Genomic DNA, 24249 nt, shown 5'->3' on the forward strand with positions numbered 1-24249 from the left:
CAGTGCAAAATTTTGAAAATTCTGACTTCACACTAAAAGAAAGCTTCAGTGAACTTTCGTTAACTAAGTTTTCGAGTAGTCTAGTTCACATTTACTCAAAAGTGGCGAAACGTGTAGTTCGTGAACTCTTTGGCTTCAACATACCTGTGTGAAACTGAATTCTCGCGCTATACTGCAACAACATACAGGAAGAGACGAAATGTTGCACTTGATACGAGAACCCAGCTCTTCAGCATCACTCCCAATATTAAAAGAATTTGTGATCAAAAGTAGGAACAATGGTACTCTTGCTATTGAAAAGATAAAAAAAAATTAATTTGCTTTAAAACTTTGTTTGCGTTTTACGAAGTTAAGTTCTTTCTTGAATGAAAAAAGTGTTTATTTACAATTAATGCATAAATATAAGAAACTGTATGTTTGTTTTAAATTTCGCGCAAAGCTACACGAGGGCTATCTGCGCTAGCCGTTCCTAATTTTTCAGTGTAAGACTGGAAAGCAGGTAACTAGTCATCACCACCCACCTCCAACTCTTGTGCTACTCTTTTATCAACGAATAGTGGGATTAAACATAATATTATAACGCCCCCGCATCTGAAAGAGGCGAGCATGTTTGATGTGACGGATATTCAAGTCCGCGATCCTCAGATTACAAATCAAGCGCCATGCCGGGTCTTGTGAGAACGTCTTTTCTAAGCCAAAGAAGAATAAATATAATTAATCACACAGTCACATTTATCATAAAATATTAGTATTAGGCCAGTTATATATTTTAAAAACGTACTAGCGTTTATTTGATGATGTATTCGTATCACATAAAATTAAATATTTGCGCGTTTACTGTAGCATTAATTTAATGTTATAATAGTTTTCAAATCTAATTTTTAACGTAAGAACTTTCACGGTTCTATTTGTTATTATAAAGTATTTGCATTAGATCGTTTGTAATTGTGATCTGGAAAATGAAAAAACTTACTGATTAATAATAAGTTGCCCTTGATTAACAAAGAGTTCTGAATGGCACATTGAGCGATACATTAACGTGTAAAGTTAAAGCATTCAACCGTTTTTAACTTACTCAATCAAACGAAAGAAATATACATGCAAAAACGGTTCGTTTGGGTTGAGAAAATATTTTACATAGAAGCCTTACTTATACAACAACTTAAACCCAAAATAAACCAATATAAAGGAACGCCTTTATACCTATATTAATATAATAAAATAAATAAAATTATATTCAAACATCTAACACCACCCTCTACATTCCGACACTCAGTTACACAACCTCTTTCAAACATGTGGTCAGCTTCCGGTCAGTTACCTCTTTCTTTGTGAACCTGACGATGACCGAAGAAGGTCGAAACGTTGTTCGCTCTTCTATGTAAAATATTTTCTCAACCCAAACGAGCCGTTTTTGCATATATATTTTTCTCTACAAGTGGATTTTCTCGACATCACAAACGAAAGAGTTGCCAATTGAAAGCATTTGGTGTGTAATGGAGTTGGGTATTAATTAACTTGGATTATTAGGTTTGAAACAATGGTTATAAGTATGAAATGTGAGAACTCTGTATAATTAGTTCCTAAATGAGATAAGTCTGATATGCAAACTTAACCCACTTATTGATTTCCGCCAGAAAATAGTGTCACTGATTTGTGGTATATATAAAAATCTTAATATCACCGAATTGAAGGATTTAGTATGATTTAAAACAGAAATCAAATGCAATAATAAAAATTAATTTGCTAAAAATGTTATGAGATCTAAGGCAGCTTGCCAAAGGAGCAGTGAATTTGTGTTAAAAAATAAATCTTAAAAATATATAATATACACTAGATGGCGATACTGATTCATCATGAAATAGACGTGTATAATGCAAAAAATAAGGTATCAAATTTTCTTTACTCATTTCGGAACTGGATTTGGCATGTTTCGTATTGTGTTGAAATTTTAATATCTGTATTAAATATCGTTTGATAAGGAAACTAACGGGACTTAGTAAGTAAGTTTATATTTTTGTATCCAAAACTACGATATTTCAAAAGAAATGAGCTTCTAAAGTTAATCACATCTTCCACCGAGAATGATTGTCAAATAAACGTTCTGTATTCCGAGCTATAATTCATTAGAATTTGGCCCTGCGTGGCCAGGTGGTTAGGGACGTTCAACTTGCAATATGAGGGTCGCGGGCTCGAATCCCAGTTACACCAAATATGCTCACCCTTTCAGCCGTGGGGGCGTTATAATGTGACGGTCAATCCCACTATTCGTTGGTAAAAGAGTAGCCCAAGAATTGGCGGTGGGTGGTGATGACTAGATGTCTTCCCACTAGTTTTAAGTTACTAAATTAGGGACGGCTAACGCAGATAGCCCTTGTGTAGCTTTGCACGAAATTCAACAAACAATCAAGCAAACATATTATCTTACTGTCTTACTGTAGATGCAAAACATCTCTGAAGTCCAGGACTGGAAAATGGCAAGTTTACGGACTTCCAACGCAAAAATGTGGGTTCAATTCCCCTTAGTAGACATAGTAGATAGCTTAGTATAGCTTTGCTTTAAAGCTAAGTGAAAGCTAAAGCTTTATTGCACTGACATTATTGGGATTATATATTTAAAAAAATGCAATGTTCCTTTTTTCAACAGTGAAATATAACATGTACCAAAGATGGAAATTTGAATTATATTATCATTATATGTATATATATATACATGTACTGTTACTTATTTCAGCAAACAGAACATATATTATCAGACTTTACAACATGGTTTTCAATACAAAGTTGTAACAGTATACATCTACACCAGTTTCCTACAGGATGACGACAAATAGACTTGGACTAAATCACTTCAATAATTTCATATTCTTGCGGTTCAAGTTCAGTCAAGTTGTTTTTATCTGTGGTGTCTGTGATGTAAACAAAAAAAATTATTATGAAAAGCGAAGGCATTAACGTAAAAAAGAGAGAAAAAACTATGAACATTATTTTTCCTTCTATCACGTAGGTGGCTAAATCTATGACATCATTTCCTTGACTTTGTTGATGGCGTAACAATGCTATTTTATGTAGGATGGATGGAACTTATGAGAATACAAGTTGAGTAAGAGTTTAAAGATTGGAATAGTTTCAGTTATTGAAAAATATTTTTGTTTTGTTTTTTAAATTTTGTATGTGGTTTGTTTTGTTTTGTATTTCGCGCAATGCTATACGAGGGCTATCTGCGCTAGCCGTCCTTAACTTTGCAGTGTAAGACTGGAGAGAAAGCAGCTAGTCATCACCACCCACCGCTAACTCTTAGTCTACTGTTGCTCCCAAAGAATAATGGGATTGATTGAGTTACATTATAACGCCCCCACAGATGAAAGGGCGAGCATGTTGGGTAGGACGGGGATTCGAACCTGCGACCATCAGGCTGACTTAACGACTAATTTAGTGCATGTAATTTAAATAGTTAGTCTTATGCATTTTATCTCTATTTTTTAATAATTAAAATAAGAGAAATGCAATAGTTTGTTAGCGAAGTAAATAAATGTTCTAATTTTTAATCTGAAAACTGAATTCGTGAATGTCTTTGTAATTTTTTTAAAGTGTTATTTTCGCGTATATCCAGATTTATTGTTGTCAATCAAACCCGGTTTTCGCATTCTTATTTAAGTTAATCTTTAAAAAATAATCAGTTTATCTTAATTCTGTAAAGTTTTCCCAGTTTGTAAGATTTATTTTAATGTTTTACAAAATATACCAAGCTATTGATATTATTTTGGTAGTTGTTTGTTTATTACTGAGCACAGAGCTACGCAATGGGCTGTCGATGTTGTGGTCGTGGCGGGTATTGAAACCTGATATTTTTAGTGTTGTAGGTTCTCATACATTCCGCGAAGCCGCATGGGAACGCGTCAGTAATTAAGAAAAAAAATCACAACAATTCTGATTGGTTGAAAACTAAAATTTTGGGATACCATTTTGTCAGTAATTAAAGGTAATAATAGAGATGCAGTGTATCAAATTCGGTTTCTTTTTAGTTAAGCACAAAGCTATAGGATGGGTTATCTGTGTTTTCCTCCTGCGAGTGTCGAACCCGAAATCTCGCATTGTAAGTGTTCAGACGTGACGCTGTGCCACTGAGAAGCCAGCATAGCAAGCAAAACACAAGTTTATTAAATTGAAGGGAGCATTACTAATGCGCTCACAGAAAATCAAAGAGCTAAATATCATAAAAACACGGTTAATTATAAATATATGGCAAACATTTTGACAACTGGAGATTACATAAAGGTCAAATAAATTGTATGCGCCTTACCACCTGGCGTGATCAGAAGTAACAGCCAAAGGTGTTTAAACCTAATTGACCCTGGCGGACAACCCACTGTGATACGGCTACCTTACTGGCAGACTATGCTCGTGATTCCAGAAACAGGTGGCGCCATTGGGCAACATAGGTCATTAGACTTCCCACGAACCACCTTACGAATACTTGTAACATTCAATGTGTGTGTTTGTGTGTTGTGTTTTCAAAAGATAATCACCCAGATTACATTAACAAACCAAAATACTTTGGCAAGAATCCAGATAACTATACAAAAAAAAATACATTTTATTCGTTCATCAAAAGAAGGTCGACTGTGAGATTTACACTGTATGTACTCCAATGGTGTGAAGTGTATTATTTCCACAATCAACGTAAGAAAATTGAAATCTGTGCTGATTAAAATACGCTAAGTCATCAGTTGGCTACAGTAGCCCTTAACGGTATTTCCAGCTATAATAGAATTGTTGCTATTTTTGTTTTTTACACGCAAAGCTACACCATCGCTTGTTTACGCAATGTTCACTACTAAAAAACGAACCACGAATTTTAGATTTATAAGTCAGGAAACTTACCCTATTCCATTGTAATGAAGCAAAACAGTCTTCATTAATCTACAATTAAATAAGAATAATAGTAAATTATAAAACTATTCTACATAAATAAGGATAATAGTAAATGATAATAATACTCTGAATAAATAAGGATAATAGTAAATGATAATAATATTCTGAATAAATAAGGATAATAGTAAATGATAATAATATTCTACATAAATAAGGATAATAGTAAATGATAATAATATTTTGAATAAATAAGGATAATAATATTCTAAATAAATAAGGATAATAATATTCTAAATAAATAAGGATAATAGTAAATGATAATAATATTCTGAATAAATAAGGATAATAATATTCTAAATAAATAAGGATAATAATATTCTAAATAAATAAGGATAATAGTAAATGATAATAATATTCTGAATAAATAAGGATAATAGTAAATTATAATAATATTCTAAATAAATAAAGATAATAGTAAATGATAATAATATTCTGAATAAATAAGGATAATAGTAAATGATAATAATATTCTGAATAAATAAGGATAATAGTAAATTATAATAATATTCTAAATAAATAAAGATAATAGTAAATGATAATAATATTCTAAATAAATACGGATAATAGTAAATAATAATAATATTCTAAATAAATAAGGATAATAGTAGATTATAATAATATTCTGAATAAATAAGGATAATAGTAAATGATAATAATACTCTGAATAAATAAGGATAATAGTAAATGATAATAATATTCTGAATAAATAAGGATAATAGTAAATGATAATAATATTCTACATAAATAAGGATAATAGTAAATGATAATAATATTTTGAATAAATAAGGATAATAATATTCTAAATAAATAAGGATAATAATATTCTAAATAAATAAGGATAATAGTAAATGATAATAATATTCTGAATAAATAAGGATAATAATATTCTAAATAAATAAGGATAATAATATTCTAAATAAATAAGGATAATAGTAAATGATAATAATATTCTGAATAAATAAGGATAATAGTAAATTATAATAATATTCTAAATAAATAAAGATAATAGTAAATGATAATAATATTCTGAATAAATAAGGATAATAGTAAATGATAATAATATTCTGAATAAATAAGGATAATAGTAAATTATAATAATATTCTAAATAAATAAAGATAATAGTAAATGATAATAATATTCTAAATAAATACGGATAATAGTAAATAATAATAATATTCTAAATAAATAAGGATAATAGTAGATTATAATAATATTCTGAATAAATAAGGATAATAGTAAATTATAATAATATTCTAAATAAATAAAGATAATAGTAAATGATAATAATATTCTAAATAAATAAGGATAATAGTAAATAGTATCTGGGCTAGCCATCTCTAATTTAGCAATGTAAGACTAGAGGGAAGGCGGGTAGTGATCACCACCTACCGCCAACTCTTTGACTACTCTTTTACCAACGAATAGTGGGATTGTCCGTCACATTATAACGCTCCCACGGCTAAAAGATTAAGACTCAAGTGCATTAATACAGGATAGAAGGAAACAAGTTAGTCATACGTTTCAGAAATACATCATTTATTCACAACCAATGTTTCGCCAACAAAGGCGTCATAAGGTACACGTATATAAAAATTATTCATTTTTCTCAAGCTTACTTGGAACGTGCTTGCTAGAAGTTAAAACTGACGGTTCATTATTTCGTAACGCGGAACGGAATGTAACTGCCGGTTAACAGAAATATATTTATTTCCCTCCAAATCGTCCCCCAGTGGCACATTGGAATGTTTTCAGACTCACAACGCTAGAAATAAGGTTTCGATACTCGTGGTGAGCATAGCACGATAGCCCATTGTGTAGCTCTGTGCTTAATTTCAACCAACCATCCATGGCATAAAAAAAGTTGGTTAGTATATGCAAAATGAACGCTTCCCCACCTCTCAAACAATATATCACAAAGTGATCAGTACCGACCGCAACAAAATAAATAGACCGTTGAGTTTGTCAGTGGTCTATGTATTGTAAACAGACATATACAAAGATATTAGTAGAGCTCCATTTCCATTGTTAGATTATCAGATGAGATAACTAAACATTCGTTTGCTCTGTGCTGACGCGCGAAACAGAATATTACCAAGAAACGTTAAACGGAAGTTTTTTATTAGCGCCACTGATACGTATACAGCTTATACGTTCGAGCACGTCAAAAACTAGGTACAGCTACAGTCTGCTGTTTCCAGTGTGTAGTTAAATAGTTAATAGCAGAATAACAAGTGAAAATATGTAAGGAGATTATTGGTGCTGCTCGGTTAAGAATCATTTTTATACTTTCCGAAAGCATGCTGTTTCTATACATTAATATATTTTGTACGAAAGAGTAAGTTTCATAGTGGTAAAAATTATCCCTGTTTTGATTTGAATTTCGCGCAAAGCTACACGAGGATAGCCGTCCCTAATTTAGCAGTGTAAGACTAGAGGGAAGGCACCTAGTCATCACCACCCAACGCCAACTCTTGGGTTACTCTTTTTACCAACAAATAGTGGGAATGACCATTACATAATAACACCCCCACAGCTGAAAGGGCAAGCATGTTTGGTACGACGGAGATTCGAACCCGCGACCCTCGGATCACAAGTGGAATGCTTTAACCACTTGGCCATGCCGGACCGCTTTAGTCTGAGCGAAATAAAATAAGAATTCTATGTTATGAAAACGCATGTGGTTACACCGTAGAGACACCACCCACGTGGTTACCAGAAAATTAGCTTAATTGTTTCTATGTTATGAAACTGAGGTCTTGCTGCATGTTTTGTCATATTTTAGGCCTACTTTACTCGAAACTTGCTCTGTCATATTTTAGGCCTACTTTACTCAGAACTTGCTCAAGGGTTAAAGCTTTACGTCTCAACAACCCAACTAAAAATTTTGAGTAGAATTGAAGTTGAGTAGAATTTTCAACACGATTTTTTTTAAGTTGTTAACTGTCATCACGTATACAAGCAAATGTTTTGGATTTACCAATGTACAAATGTATGTGATATCATAGCAAATAAATTCAAGAGCTTTATTAAACACTGCTTTGGTTTCAACAGCATTTTGTTTTACAAGATGAAAAAACTAGTAGCGCTGATACTGGTTGATGTATTCTCTTCGAATCTGGACTGCTGATAAGGTAAGATGTAACGGAGGATTAAACACAAGGATAAACAATGGACTCTGTCCATCATGAGTATCGAAATCCTGTTTTTAACGTTTAAGTCCGCAGACATGTCACTGTACCAGGGGAAAGTTTCTTTGTTTGTTTTGTTCTGCACAAAGCTACACAAAGAGCTGTCTGTATTCTGCCCATCACGGGTATCTAAATGTGGTTTTTAGCAGTATCAGTCTGCTTACATACGACTGTGCCATTGGAGGACACTTTGATGATAAATCAGTCTCTCGTGTTTGTTTAATGACTACTCTCGATTTAGTGAAAGACCTAAAAATAGGATTTCGATACAGGCGATGGGAGAAAACAGGCAGCCCATTGTATAGTTTTGCGTTTAACATCAGTCAAACCAGTAAAAAAGTGAAGAGAAAACATGGTTAATGAAGCTTGGAACAGCCATTGGAAGGAAGTATTAATTCTAAGTTCATCTTTTATATAATTCATATCTTCCCAACCTTTGTTTGACACTCGATACAAACCAGTGACCAAGGACTTTTGTATTCGTACTGTAGGATTGTACAGTTCAATAATCATCCGTGAAATAACCAATGATCTACGAAAGAAATGTGACTTAATCAACACGAAACTTCACCTCATAGAGAGAATTCGAGTTTCCCCTGTGGTAGAGCTCTGTATTTCAGAGCTGACGAACTAGGTTCGAACCCGTGTAATACCATAAAATATTACCTGCACTTTAAGCTGTGGGATGTTATAAGAATGGTAGTCAGTTCATCAGCCTCGATGTTGAGTGATGGTATGCTACAGACTAGCAGATTGACCAGTAGTTTAAAGTTATAAAACAATGGCAGATTACCATAAATACTAATCATGAATACGATAGACCTCAATATACAATTAATTTTACTACTTCCATTTTCGATATTATACGTGACATTTTTGCTAATCGCTCTGATTTGTAAGAAAAAGTAAATGAATATTGATGCCAAAGCTAAGTGTGTGTTTTAATAAATTCATATCCAATATTAATAAAATTCAGGATGAATTTTACATTCAGATGGATTTGTATATGAAAAATCGGATACACTCCTTTTACAAAACTGATAACTATTTACCAAAGTGGCATCGCGAAAAATTCAACGAACAAGTAAAAAAAATTAATATGTGAATAAGCTCTGTCCAATGACAATTTTACACAAAATAAAAGTTTACCTCCTATTAGTCTACGAAACGACACACGTTAATTATTTTCTACGTTACAAGTGTTCGTATTTTTCAATTCGCAGCGGTGTTGATAGGCTAACTGCAGTCATGTGGTTGTTGTTGTTTTTGAATTTCGCGCAAAGCTACACGAGAGCTATCTGCGCTATCCGTCCCTAATTTAGCAGTGTAAGACTAGAGAGAAGGCAGCTAGTCATCATCACCCACCGCCAACACTTGGGATACTCTTTTACCACGAATAGTGGGATTGACCGTCACATTATAACGCCCCCACGGCTGAAAAGGCGAGCATGTTTGGTGCGACGGAGATTCGAACCCGCGACCCTCAAATTACGAGTCGAACGCCTTAACCCACCTGGCCATGCCGAGCCATGCAGTCATCCGGACGTAGTTGTTAAATTCAAGAGTTAATCCGTTCATTTTTCAAACCGAAATACTGTTATACAGACATGTTTAATGCTATCTCTGTATTCCTCTATATTATTTCAGTTTTTAATCTATCCCGAAATCCTACAGAAAGAAAAGACAAATTATATAATTTCTCGAAAAAATATATCACTTACTCTTTTCTTTTTATATATATATATATATACATGATGTAAATAGAACTCGTCCTGTTTTTCTACTTTAGAATATTACTATGTTCCATCATAATTACAACACTTAACTTTCACTGGAACCTAAAACTGGATTCTATATAAATTAAATTACTTGCTTAAAAAATTAGTTATTCAGTTTCTGATTTACAGCGATAATTTAATATCGGACGAAGTAAACGGTTGGGCCTACTTCTAACTGCAGTTCATGTTTCAGTGTTATTCTGATGTTGTTATAAAATTGTTATGGAATAATGCAAAACATTAGCTGTGATGCTATTGATAGGAGAAAGTAATGCAATAAAAATATACCTAACACTAAGATAAATTAGTTTTGAATGTTTTGAAATAAGGAATATTTTATGTAATCAATATTACATCTCAACAAAATACCATATTTTATTTGCTGTATTTGTATCATCCAAGCCAGTAATTACATTTATTAAAATTTATGTCACTTATTTCATTCTTACTTATGTATTTTTATTACATTTCGTTGTCACAGATAACACGAAGCTACAAAACAATCCAGAATAATCAGTATTGTTTATAGCAATTATAAATACTTAGTAAAGTAACCTTAAAATAGATGTTTGCCTAAGCTTAGCAAATAGTTCAGGATAATTACTACTGTCTATAGCAGTTATATTTATAACTACTTTCTAAAGTAAACTTAATCTAGAATTTTATTCAAGACTTCGAGAAGTGCCGAAGAGTCAACATATAAATATAGATATTTTTATAGTTATATATACATATATCTGAATAGCTACAGATCGTTTCTGTTTATAGATCTGTCTTGATTCGTGTCATGAGTTTTGTGAAGAGAATGAACACTAACCTGAGTTACTACTGTTGAGTGAACAAGTCACAATGTTGTTTGAAAACTTAGTCACCTTATAATTGTTTACTAAAGCATCATTGCCTTCCTACTGAGCAAAGTAAAGTTTCCAACTTTAATATACAAATCTCGAATCAACTAAAGAATCAGGCTTTGAGCAGAGAGTTTTGCACTGTTTGCTCAATTATCATAATAAAGCCTCCTCTTATATTACGTCATTGGTTTTTCAAGTGAGTTTTAAGCAATATGCAAATAGCCCTTCAAATGTGTCTCGTGTTTGAGGCTATCATGCAAATCGACTAGGCTGATATTTGCAAAGAATACTTCGAATGCATTTAAAATAAAACAATTCAACTATATTACTACTATTAACTTGTTTCGAGCTCTGTATATATATGTATAAATATATGTAGTAGATAATTTATAATTTAAAATAGAAATGTTTGTATTTCGAAAATAATCCCTAGTCAAACTTATAAAAGATAATCCTGGGGGAAACACAAACGCAACAGTGTATAAAGTTTGTACACGTTGGCATCTGTCCCAGGCGAATACAAGAGCGAACAAAAGACGCCTTTGACGTCATTTGGTCTGTCACGTGCTCATTTGAGCGATAACATACGGCGTCAGGCGGAGAGGCTGCGTCAGTTGGTGCAACAGGTTTAAGTGGTGGAGATGTATAGTAATAATGGTTATCGCCCAGAATCTGTAAGTTCCATGTGTTTACTTATTCACTGTTTGCGTAAAATACATTTTCGAACTCTTGATAATTGTAATATGATGTTAATATCTCTCAAAATCAAGCTATATCTTTTTCGTATGAATTTGTAAGTAATTATATTATTGGACTAGTACTATTGTAGGTTTTTCAAAGATGTTTAGGACTTGACGATTTTAGTGGTTCTCAAGCTTCGTCTGGGACCATTTCAGAGGGACAAGAAACCCTCTGTCCACTGATTCTACATCACCCACTTTCGGTTGTCACAACAAAACAACAACTCGTCAGTAACTTGCGTTTTGGGGACCAACCTACGCACCACCTAGAGGACCTCTCGAACCACCAATGTTCCGTAGATCGTAGTTTGAGAACCACTGTTAAAAAAGTAGGAAGTCATACCATGAAGTAGGATTTTCCCGATGTTTAATCCTCGCCGTATTATTTCAAAGTAAAGACATACGCGAGATTAACTTAATGATTGGTACTGTACCACTTTGTCGCTGTTTACCCTATCATTTATCGCTCGAATTCTAAGTGTTGTAATTCATCGAAAATATTTTTATCTGTATCAAAGGCTCACGTTTGTTTTGTATCAGTTCCCAAGGTTTAATACACAAATATTTTCAGTACTCGGTAGTAATGTTTATATTCTTCTTTTATAGAGGCCTCAGTTGGTCCCAAGCCCAAGTCACGGAGTGGGTGACGCTGGCAGTCCCCTGTCCCTAGAAAGTTGGTACGCCTCCGACTTGGACGCGTGGTTACGAGATAGTGAAGTTCCAAGTAAAGAGCCCTCTAAGATTGACTTCAGCACTCAGCAACAAGAAATGAACAAATTACTAGATTCCAGCCTGCTTTCTTACAGAAACACTTCGGCAAGACTACGTGGACTTACTGGTGACAGTCCAAATAAGCTGGCCAGTAGGACTGTTTCGTATAAACAGTCCGTCCACGTGAACATTCCTTCACCAGAATCATCATTCGGTTCTACCCCCGCCGAAAGTCCCACTTTATATGACACCGTACTGCCTGCATCTGATTCGAGAAGCTCTTCGAACGTAGTTAGCAGTCCTCCATATTTACCTCTTCCAGTAGAAGAAATTAAGCGAGAACTACCAGATGAATTCCGTAATGGATGTCCTACTGATCTGGGATCACTTTATGGGGCTCTCCATACCGTAGTGAAGGCTGAAGATGCGATTTCGGGCCCATGTCAACTGTCGCAAGAAACGTTTCAACAGGTACAAAGCCTTGCAATGGAACAGGTCTCTCGCGACATTGACCTAGCTTGTCAAGTGCTTGCTATATCTCGGGGTAAGTATTCATTTATCGTCACTCGTTTTAACTTTCAATTAAAAAAACATTGTTATTTATAATGAGATGGAAATACTTTTATTACAGTAAAAATGTAGGTTTAGAAAAAAACGCAATCCCTCTGTCTTTGATCAATCTCGGGTTATATTTTGTTTGACAATTTAAAGGTTATGTCATTCTTCCTTTTGTCATTAGGTTATTCCAAGTAAGGGCTGATATGTACTTTTAAACAAGTTAAACATGTTACATTTTACTGTTTCATGTCAGAATATCACAGAAAAAGTAGCATCTCTCTTTCTGTTGTTTATTTCCTCCTCACGCTAAGACCTGTTGCACTCTCTTTCTGTTGCTGTTTATTTCCTCCTCACGCTAAGACCTGTTGCACTCTCTTTCTGTTGCTGTTTATTCCCTCCTCACGCTAAGACCTGTTGACGATTAGCGAGAAGTGGGGCTTACGTCACAAAATAATGATTCCTTAATCGTTGAAGATTTGAAAATAATTGTAGACTTAAGCAAAGCTAACCTGGATGGTATTCTTAACCACCATCCTGATGGCAGAAAAGATACTTTAACCAACTGAGAAACACAACTACCATGATAACCTGACCGTATCCCATAATATTTACTCTCGTTGTAGTTCGAAGTGGTATATGAACTTCTGAACTGAAGACTTCAAGGATGTCCAAAAATTTAGAAGACTTTTTTTGGAAATTAAACATGTTGCACTATTTATTGTAATTGGAGTAAGAACCAACAGCTGATTAAATTTCTTTTTTCCAATGGAAAGTTTCTTTATAGTCAAGCACAAAGATACACAATGGACCATCTGTGCTCTGCCCACTACGGTTATCGAAACCGTTTCCTAGTGATGTAAGTCCGTTAACATACCGCTGTGATAGTGGAGGACCTTTATGGAAAACTAATTTATGGAGCTCATTTCGATCATTGTGCTCCGTCAGAAATACTTTAACAACAAACGATGGTGTGAAACTATTTAGAATAACACAATAATAAACCTAGCTTTAGAATACTCCATTTACTCAGGTAGACGAGTCCAGGTGTTATTTTATAATATATCTGCGTAATAATATGCGATATTTCTAAGGAAAACTTTGTGGTGAAGAGAATACTTCTATTCTTCATGGTGACCATACCAGCCATCTTTAGAATACATTTCCATTATTGGCTAAAATGAGTTTTTTCAATAAATATTAAATTCCGATCAGAACAAGTTATCTACTTATTCGACATTATTATTAAATTTTATTTTTAAGTAAGTTACGTTTTCACTTCTTGTGTGTCACTTGTGTATCAGGTTTTATTAAATTTCTTAACTTAGGTTATTCCTTTTGTTATTTTGTTTCTTCACATTTTCAAACTGATAGGTGGGTATTTCCCCCACCCCTCGGAATCATAGCAGGTAGACCCTGTTTCTCCTTGTTGTGAAACCTTGCCCTTTATCGTGGAAAAATTCCCCGTTGTTTAGTTGACTACGCCCTACTTTCACAAGTTGTCAGGCCTTAACACAGAGGGGCCTATGTAAGTAGGGCTGTGTTTGGTAAGTAAATAGGCCGTTAAACATTTGTGCTCTTTTACTGACGTCAAAGTCTTCGAAATGGTCAGCCAAGTAGGTTGAATCAGTGTCTAAATATGGAAAGAGGCCATTGTTATTTGTCCTTTTCACGGGATGTGACTAAACTGTGTACTAGGGTGTAACAGTTCCTGAACTATAATGGAGAAATTGAATTTCTACATTGAAGAAGTGCACGTGATTTTTAATATTACCATTAACTCTTAACTTTGACTTTAATCAGTTCGTTCAATTTACTGATATAGTTTGAATCATGGCAGATTTGGTCATTAGCTTTTAAAGTTTACATATAATATTATAAACTGTAGTGTAAGCTTAGAAAACTATATTTAGGTTCTGGACTAATTTAAATGCTCATGAGTTGAGTGACAGTGTAAGACCATATTGATCTGGGCGGGAATTTGATGGTTGGTTTTAATGTCAATTTTTGGATTGGAAAAAAAATATTTAATTTTTCGTTTGTGTGACGTCAGTAATGTTTGACTTAGCTCCTCCCCCTTTTCTACGCTTTTCTACTTTTCAAAGTAATTAATCATTACTTTATAAACGAATAAAATGTGTATGCTCTTGCGTTGAAATGGTACATCTGTTAATTGAAAATGTTTAATAACATAAAGGTGAAACTAAAAATTTCAGTTTTAAAAATTAGTGACGTTAACCTACAATGTGAAGCTGATACTATAATAATGGTTCCTATAATCATGGGCTGTGCATCACCCACGATGGTTTGTGTGCCTGAACAGCCAATCAAAGAGTTCATGGTTTGCATCTCAAAAACACTGTCTGCATTTTGGAACCAGGGAGGTGCGCTATTGACGACCAAATCAGACTGAGAGCAGCCCAAGGATTGATGATGGATGCTGTTGATTATTTATGTTCTCTCTCTCTCTAGTCTGTTATACACATATATTTACACAGGTATTCCTCGTTCAGTGTTGCGAAAAGGCAGTTGATTAGTTTTTTTATTATTATTATTGTATGCTAGTTTATCCTTATAGTGGTGCATTCTCCGGGTTCCTCTTGAATTTGACAATTATTCACGCAGTCGTAATGGACGATTGTGGTATGGTTCGAAGAATTAATATCGGGCAAAGACAAACATCTTCGAAACGTTTTGTTTGTTTGTTTTTTGCATACCATTTTTAAATTGTTTTGAAAACTGGTTATGATGACAAAAAGTAACCAAGTTCTATTGGGATATTTTCAATACACTCTAATATATTGTGTGGGCTAACCCATATGAGAATATGTCTGTTGATAACTTATGTCATTTTAAAGATACCATCAACGAGAAATACCTTTTTAAAACTGAAATTCGCATAAATATTATTTTCTTAACAGATGTGGTACTAATAGTAGAACCAAGATAACTAGTGTATTTAGACGCAACTAAGGGAAAAATTTAACAATGTAAGTCACTAGTTTGGCTTTAGTTATTTGGAATGTAATGTATATTTTTGATCACATTGTTATACAAGAAAGAATACTGGCTAATTGGAAGAAGTTCAGAGAAGGATTGGTTACAAGGACAATTCTGGGATTTAAAATTATGGTGATTGATGAAAATCTGCCTTTTTTAAAGAGCCAAGAAGAGTTTATTATTCATATTGATGGGATTGTCTCGAGAAATGAAGTGGCTGTATTGTTATTAAAACAAGAGGACACGAGCTTAAGATTGGTATATACAGGCTGAAGACCAATTAAGACCGTTTTACTTTTCCAAGAGGGGTGATGGCCAAGCGTGCTAAGGCGTGCGACTCGTAATCTGAGGGTCGCGCATTCGCATCCCCGTCGCGCCAAACATGCTCGCCCTTTCAACCGTGGGGGCGTTATAATGTTACGGTCAATCCCACTATTCTTTGGTAAAAGAGTAGCCCAAGAGTTGGCGGTGGGTGGTGGTGACTAGCTCCCTTCCCTCTAGTCTTACACTGCTGAATTAAGGACGGCTAGCGCAGATAGCCCTCGAATAGCTTTGTGCGAAATTAAAAAAAAAACTAAACTAACAGGGGTGGTTGGATTTAGAGGGATTTCGACGAATTCTTAAAAATTAAAGAAAAGGTTTGTCTGTATGTTTTGGTTTGGTTTTCTAGACTCATACTCGTATTATTAATTCTTACCCTAGAAGTCTGATTTCAAAGTGATTTAAATAAAATTCATAATGGTTACTATTAATTCCTTTAATGTGGGTCACACCATTTAGCAATAAGTCCTTCTGATACATTATCATATTCCCAGTACTATTTTAACACAAGCTTTGCATACACAACTAGAACTTAAAACCCTATCGAATTTTTTTTTTTTTCTTTGAGTTAGATTTGTTGATTTATTCGGTGGTCGGCCCGATATGGCCAGGTGGTTAGGGAACTCGACTCGCAATCTGAGGGTTGCAAGTTCGAATGCTGCTCACACCAAACATACTCGTCCCTTCAACCATGGGAGCGTTATAATGTGACGGTCAATGCCATTATTTGTTGGTAAAAGTAGCCCAAGAGTTGGCGGTGGGTATTGATGACTAGCTCCGTTCCTTCTAGTCTTAAACTGCCAAATTAAGGACGGCTAGCGCAGGCAGTCCTCGTGTAGCTTTGTGCGAAATTCGGAAAATCATTCAGTGGTTTATCTTTGGAACAGTAATTTACGCAGTTGATTAACATAGTGGCTTTAGTAAAGATGTTTGTCAATCGCCAGTGTAATCTGGCGTTTCCACGCTATTTTGTACCACGTTTTATTCAATTTTCATTCTTCCTTTTCAGATCCCACCGATTGGTCTGCAGCAGACGTTCGAGCTTGGTTTGTGTGGACTCTGAAACAATACAACCTACCCAACATACTTGTTGATTATTTTGCTATGGATGGGGTGGCGCTGTGCTCTCTCACAGAAGATGATTTTCAACGAAGAGCCCCATGTGATGGGGAAACACTCTTCGCTCAGTTGGACATCTGGAAAACGGGTAAGATGTTAGTTGAATACGAACAGGGATAAGACATTTTCATACTTTACAACATTAGACAGAAAGCTGTTTTGCTTTGTTCTTGTTTGAAGCAGCCACGGGTTAAACTGAAATAAGTACAAGAATCAAAAACCGTTTCTGTCGCAATAACTTTCATGTTAAGTTTGTTTTGTAACTAATTCGCACCATGAGATCACACGCAGTAAGTTTATCAGTATTTTCAATACAGCACTTGGCAATTCGCCAATTTTCCAGTTCGTCTTTCAGATATTTAGGTGTAACAAATACTGGCGTATTAAAGTCTTGTAGTTTTATTTGTTTCACTTTCTATTTTATAGCTACACAAGAGCATGTCTGGTAGAAGTGTAGTTTCTTTTCTTTTATACCTTATTTTATCATTTCCAATTGCGCAATAATTCGTGACGGAAACGACAAAGTTTCGTTAAATAATTCGACCAAAAATTCGAAATTAAACTGAAAACCATGTTGTGGTCTGGTCTCACGTTTTTTCCGATTCGAAGAAACAACGCAAGTAGGACTTCTTAATAGGTTTTGGAACTTTTGTTTATTAATTCATCGTGTTTCGATGTGTTCGATTTGTATAAGAAGAATATAACAGGAAGTGTATTCGATCGTTTGCCAGAATTTCGTCACCTTCACATTTCTTTAGAACATGGGGAATCCCTTGTATAATTAGACACGTTTGACCCAGATCCAAGTATGTAAATACAGGTAAGAAAGGCCCACTTCGTTATGAACATTTTTCCTCCAGTTGTTAATACATTTTTTTTCTTTTGAATTCCGCCTTCCTTGTGATACCGTGGTATGCAGTAGAACTTACAGAGCTTAAATTCATTGTTCGATCCTTGCGGTTAGCAAGCATAGATGGCCCTCTGTGGGGTTTCTGTGTAGACACACATAAACTGGTCTCCAAAAATGTTCTTAATGAAGCCTGAAATTAAATACAGTATACGAATACTCATGTTTTTACAACGCGAACCGACGTGTTCAAGAAATAAGACACAGCGTTACATGCCAGAATAACTTAAACATGGATTCCTAAAGGAGTTTATTGAGCTAGGATTATCAGAGTGCAATGTTTACAGTGACACAAAGTGCCTTTTTGTTCTGAGCCTTTCTGATTTATTCAACTGATGACATTTTTTATAATCAAACCAAAACTCATGAAGGAACTTCTCGCGTTTTTAAATTAAACACCATATATAGTATGTTAATTTGCTTATATGTAATGTTTTTTGTTTTTTGTTTTTCTCTGTGTTGGTCACTTTGCTGATAATGTTACTCTAGTCATATTTGACGTATCATTTATTTATTTTACAGCTGTAAACATCCAGAAGAACGGTCAGAACATGAGCATGTCGCCGTTTCGGGTAGAAGATAGTATTCTCGACATCAATGGTCTTTTAAACCAGTGGTCAACAGGTTCGATCTCAGCAATAAATACACCACCTTCTCGCAACAGTGTTGATGAAACAGTGGGCAACAAAATACAGAATGGTCATATTTCTGTTTCATCCGGTTCTGGTTGTGGAAACCGTACTTTCAACAGTTCTATCATCATGGGAACTGAAGGACTGCCAGTTCTTGGGAGTAGCAAGCACGTGAACGACAGCGCACATAGTGATGGTAAGTTTCGTATGATTACCAAAAACAAATGTCGGTATAGAAACTTCTTATGGTATATTGATTGTGTTATTGTCTAATCCCAGCAGCCATGATTTATTGTTGTCATTGTCATTCTATGAGTGAAACGTTTGTGGTCTTATGCATGAGATTATGTTCAAATGAGTTATTTTTGAGCAAACATAATTTCAAAATATCTTGCATGCTTATTACATAGCATCTCCTAGTGGAGAGCATACTTACAATGTAGCTTAGCATAGACCTAATAATTCTGACTCAGTCCCTTTTAACCGGGCGTAAAATGTTGAACAAGAGGGCCTCATATTGGAATGTTGCTCAGCCTCAGGCAAGTCTCAGTCGCCCGGTTAGGTTTCAGTCCACACCTAATCAGGTTGTGTAGTGGTTGGATGTTTAAAAAAAAAAAAACGCACACACAACAAACCAGCTTGGATTGTTTGAAGATGATGTTTTTGGTATATAAACCCACCATGTATTTAGATATATAACTCGAGGCGCAGTTATACACTGTATCTGTGCCTCAGTCTGTAAACTTTACTCTTGTTGTCCTTCGCTCTGTTAGAATTGAAGTTTAAAGAAATGTTCTCCGGTGTAACAGCAGTAACCTCGAGGACAAAAATGTGGGGTTCGATTCCCAGCGATGAATGCAGCAGATAGCTCAATGTAGTTTTATATTAGAACACCCAAAATACTTTATGTAAATTTCTTGATTGGTGCATATAAAAAAAATATATATATATATATATATATATATAACCTCTGCAGTTTGTTTAATTTATGTTATGAAATTATGTTTGTTTAAAAATAACCCATTTGAACATTTAATCATTAAATTTATTAAACAAAATCAAATTAAGTATTTTACAAATGCGTAGGGTACAAACCGCATACTAAGTAATGTCAAAACTGGGGATGAAGTCCTCAAATTCCGGTTACTTGCGCAAAGCTACGCAAGAGCTATCTGTGCTTGCCATCCATAATTTTGAACTTGCAGAGAAGGGGAAAAGTAGCGAGCTAACAATTACTACCGCTATCTTTAATCGAATATAGGGGATTTGACTATCACTCTTATAATACATTCGATCCAAAAGTACTGAGCAGTGCGAGATCGCATTTAACCACAAAGTCACGCCCGACGGCATAGACTCGCCAATGACAGTGAAAATATCACAACATGCTTCAACAGTTTGGACGTAATTTTGTACTGAGCCCTCATTTGGCCTTTCAATGACGTAATGTGTGCCAGAATTTAAAGCCCTACATACATTTCTTAAGTATTTCGTCATCTTTTGTATGTAATTGTGTAGCGTTTGTAATTTTGTTGTTTTCAGTCTGTACAGTAGGTTGGAATAAACACGATGATCCTTGCACCATGTTGCTAGTAAAACGGGTTAATCCACTGTCCTTTTTTTTAAAAAAATAGGATTTATTATAGTTAAAGCGATACTAAACTTGCTAAACTGGAGGGGCGAGTGAAGGGACAGCGCTAACTTAAATCGACCGTGACCTACTTTTTTTTATTTAGAGGATAATATGGGACCCCACCATGCTCATGCAATACCGAAGGTATATCATAAGACAATAGACATGCGTCATACTTCTTTGATATCATGCACTTCGTATTGCTACCAAGTAACATATTGTAAATAATAAATTCAGCATGACCTTCAGGAATAATACTGTTGTGTACTATTATATTTACTTCCATCTTTGTTTCTGTTTGGTCATTGATTTGTTAAGCCTAATTATGTTCTTGCAGATGAAACAAGTGAAGACAGTTGTGAGATTGATCGATTTGCAGGTACAAGATCTGGGTCTCATTCTCATATTCACCTGTGGCAGTTTCTGAAAGAGCTTTTGAGTCAGCCACAGATGTATGGAAGTTGTATCCGCTGGCTTGATCGTTCCAAGAGTGTTTTCAAAATTGAAGATTCCGTTCGGGTTGCTCGCCTTTGGGGTAAGCGAAAGAACAGACCAGCCATGAATTACGACAAACTCAGCCGTTCTATTCGCCAGTACTATAAGAAAGGCATTATGAAGAAAACCGAGCGTTCGCAAAGACTGGTGTATCAATTCTGCCATCCATACGGCCTGTAGACTAAGCCTAATGGCGACGTAATCAAGCTTCGAGTGCAACATTATTCCGAACTTGTCATTTTTTTCTTCATCCTTTTTTTTTTTTTTTTTTTTCATTTACTGATGATTTTACAGTTATATAGCTGGTCTATGAAATGTGAAATCACTCGGTCTTTTTTTGCATATGTAAATATCATTTAATCTATGGGCTGGCCCCATATCTAAAAGTGTGTATTTTGTTTGAGTAGGCTTATGACAATGACTGGTCTTGAAGGTATAATTCTTGACCTGTTGGCCTAGTTAGGAAATTACTCGTAAAATGTTTAACAAATATTTCCTTGAATACTTAATGATTTATACCATTGGTTCTTTTTTATTTAAACTACAATAAAGTAATTCTAGCTGGCATGTTTAAGCCTACTCAACAAGTATAATATGACTATTTTTCGCGAATAGTAATTTTACCGCATGTTTGAGTTGTTACGCAATTTTAGATCCCTGCATGACATTGACGACCCCGGTGAGCCTTTTGTATTGAGAATAGGATCCTGGATCGGTTGTTTGGCAAGCAGGTGAGCTGGATGCGTACACCCATAATATCTTGGACCTTACACTAGTAGTGGTGTGATGTTCCCCAATCATAAATGGAAATGAAAGAACTCAAACTCCGGTGAAGTTTTTTTTCCCATATATCAATGATATATAGTGGTATGTTCTAAGAACACGCTATATCTCAGTTGGTCTCATGTGAGCCAACTAAGATTTTTATTATTATTATTATTCTAAGGGTTGGTTTGTAGGTTAAGATGTGATGTTAACCAAGTTCATGGAAAATGCATAATTTTAGTGATGTGTAATGTTTTAGCACTGTAGGGTGGATTGATGGTAAAATATTATTATTATTCGGTCTCGTGCTTCTTTCTGACGTCTTAACATGTTTTGTCTCATATATTACTGGAAATACCAAACAGAAAGAAGTAGCGATGACATATATTATTGGTGTTATTCTAATGTCATCCTTGGCTGGTGTAAGTAGTTATATTTATCGGATGATCAATGTATGTTTACACATACATGACGTCATTTGTTTGTGGGTTTTGTTTCATAACTTCGTAAAAATACACGGTTTAGGGATTTTTTATGTTTTACGTTACGTTAATACAGTTCTCCAGTGCTATAATGGAGAGGTATAGCAGTAGTGTCATTTTATCTTTACTGGCGTACTTGTAAAGACAAATAAGATAGGATAAACTACAATGAACTGTATTTACTATTATAATAGATGGTGAAAGCAAAATGATTAAAATATTCATGAAAAATGTTTGGAAAGTTCAATCTGATGATAATTGTAGTTGTGTTGAACTGTTCTTCAACAAATGTAACGTTTGGAATATTTCAAATAAAATTTGTTTCAAAATATATTTTTAGTGGCGTTGGCTTTATATTTCAATAACTTGTTTCAAAAACCGTTTATGATAGCACAGAATAACTCTGAGTCTATATAATAGACAACTATAGAAACTTACAAAAATTAATAGTCACGTAATATTAATCTACAAAAAAAAAATTAGACATCTAATAACACTACGATAACACATGAGCAGATTGGTGAACGAATATTTATGGAACTTTGAAAGACATTTTTCGTAGAGATATTTTCAGAATGACGATATAATTCTTATTCGGATTATCAAATTGTAAACTGGAACATTAGTTAACGTTTCCTGGGACTGATTTAATGTTTTTTCATTAGCAAGCCAGTAGACCGGATTCTAACTTCAATACGATGATTTTATGAGAAGAAATACTTTTCTTAACAGCCGGTTATAGTTTTAATCATGCGCTGCTGTTTATTTTTTGTAAACGTATATTTTGGATTTAAAATTCATACATTTCCATCAGACTAGGCTAAAGCATGAGACTCTGCCCTATATAGTTATTTGTTGAGGCTCGAAGTTTACAAAGATAGTTCCTTCAACTATAGTTATTATAACAATACCTACCTGCCTTCCAGTCACTAAGAACTGGCAAGATGCGATATATGTGTATATATAAACCTGTTGGAACGACATGTAATAACATGCATACATCCTTGTATACAAAAACAAGGAATGAAGATATGTATTCATACACTGCATAATTAAGCGCACGAGAAAAACGAGTATTGAAACAAAATTAAACTGTCATTTTAAGAGCTTCCTAGGGGTTCTTGATCGGGTAATAACTAGTGGAACTTTAGAGTGAGTTTCAGCCACATGTGAACTAGCTGCTCGTCTGTGCGTGGGTTAACGTGATACTGCGTCTCAGAACACGTAAATAGCGACTCAAAGTTGACTTGGCAAGTTGCCAAATTTCAAAAAATAAATCTTAATGGCGTCTGCTTTGTTCAGCTAGTTGTTTTATATGATATATTTTTTAATCTTATGTATCTACCACACGTACATAAATTTCAAGGTCCTTAGCTTTTCGTGTGACGCCAGTTGTAGCACAAATGTAGAAGCTAATGGCCAGAATACTGAAAGCATTGTGCGATTTATTGGAAATAATCGCGACAACTGTTTCAGGGCTTGCTTACATTAAACTGGTTAACTATTAACTATGGCGGCGTACCGACCACCATGTAGATAGTTGAATAAATAATTCTGTCCAGACTTCTTCTTCTTCTGGTTAGATTTTAAGGGTGACAGTCTCGCACGCAAAAAGTAAAATACAAAAACTGCTCAGGTGATCAAATGGTAGACCGTGACATTGATCACGAATGCACTTAAAGTTAAAAATTAGACTATTTGACTGAAAATAACAGACATTCATTTCACATTAAAAATAAAAGAAACTTCTTATTGTAACTATATTAATTTTAGTATTAAAAGTGAATGTTCGTCCATCCTTCGCGATGCCTTACCAATAATCCTGATGACGTATAACGCTAAAAATCTGGTTTCGATACTCGTGGTGGACAAAATACGCATAACCCAGATTGCAATTTTGTGTTCAATAACATGCAAAACAATTTTGATAAAATAGGTCTAAACATGTTTAATAATTAATAAAATGGGTCAAAAGCCCTTTTTTCAATAACAAAAACATAATTTTATATTTGTTCAAGCAGTGCTACGTATACAAAATAATATATAACTGCAAATGAACCTTTCCATTGGTATTTGAAGTCATACAATAAAATTAATCGCCTTTTGCAACAGCGTAGTATAATCAATATACATTTT

At 34.5% G+C, this 24249-nt stretch overlaps 2 protein-coding genes across 2 annotated transcripts in view; one reads left to right on the plus strand and one right to left on the minus strand.

Moving 5' to 3' along the window:
- LOC143256503 (uncharacterized) overlaps positions 1 to 10907 on the minus strand; it is a 66810-nt gene extending 55903 nt beyond the window's left edge. Inside the window, exon 1 of the mRNA XM_076513808.1 lies at positions 10720 to 10907. The gene's annotated coding sequence lies outside the window, so the exon portion shown is untranslated. The remainder of the gene's footprint in view (positions 1 to 10719) is intronic.
- Positions 10908 to 11267: 360 nt separating this feature from the next.
- LOC143256505 (DNA-binding protein D-ETS-4-like) lies at positions 11268 to 22446 on the plus strand. Its single transcript, XM_076513815.1, has 5 exons — positions 11268 to 11427; positions 12100 to 12748; positions 17090 to 17287; positions 18629 to 18934; positions 20709 to 22446. The coding sequence occupies exons 1-5, from the start codon at positions 11395 to 11397 to the stop codon at positions 21044 to 21046; spliced, it is 1524 nt and encodes a 507-aa protein (XP_076369930.1). The 5' UTR covers positions 11268 to 11394; the 3' UTR covers positions 21047 to 22446.
- The last annotated feature ends 1803 nt before the right edge of the window (positions 22447 to 24249 follow it).

The sequence above is a fragment of the Tachypleus tridentatus genome, chromosome 7 (assembly GCF_004210375.1).
Source record: "Tachypleus tridentatus isolate NWPU-2018 chromosome 7, ASM421037v1, whole genome shotgun sequence".
Lineage (NCBI taxonomy): Eukaryota > Metazoa > Arthropoda > Merostomata > Xiphosura > Limulidae > Tachypleus > Tachypleus tridentatus.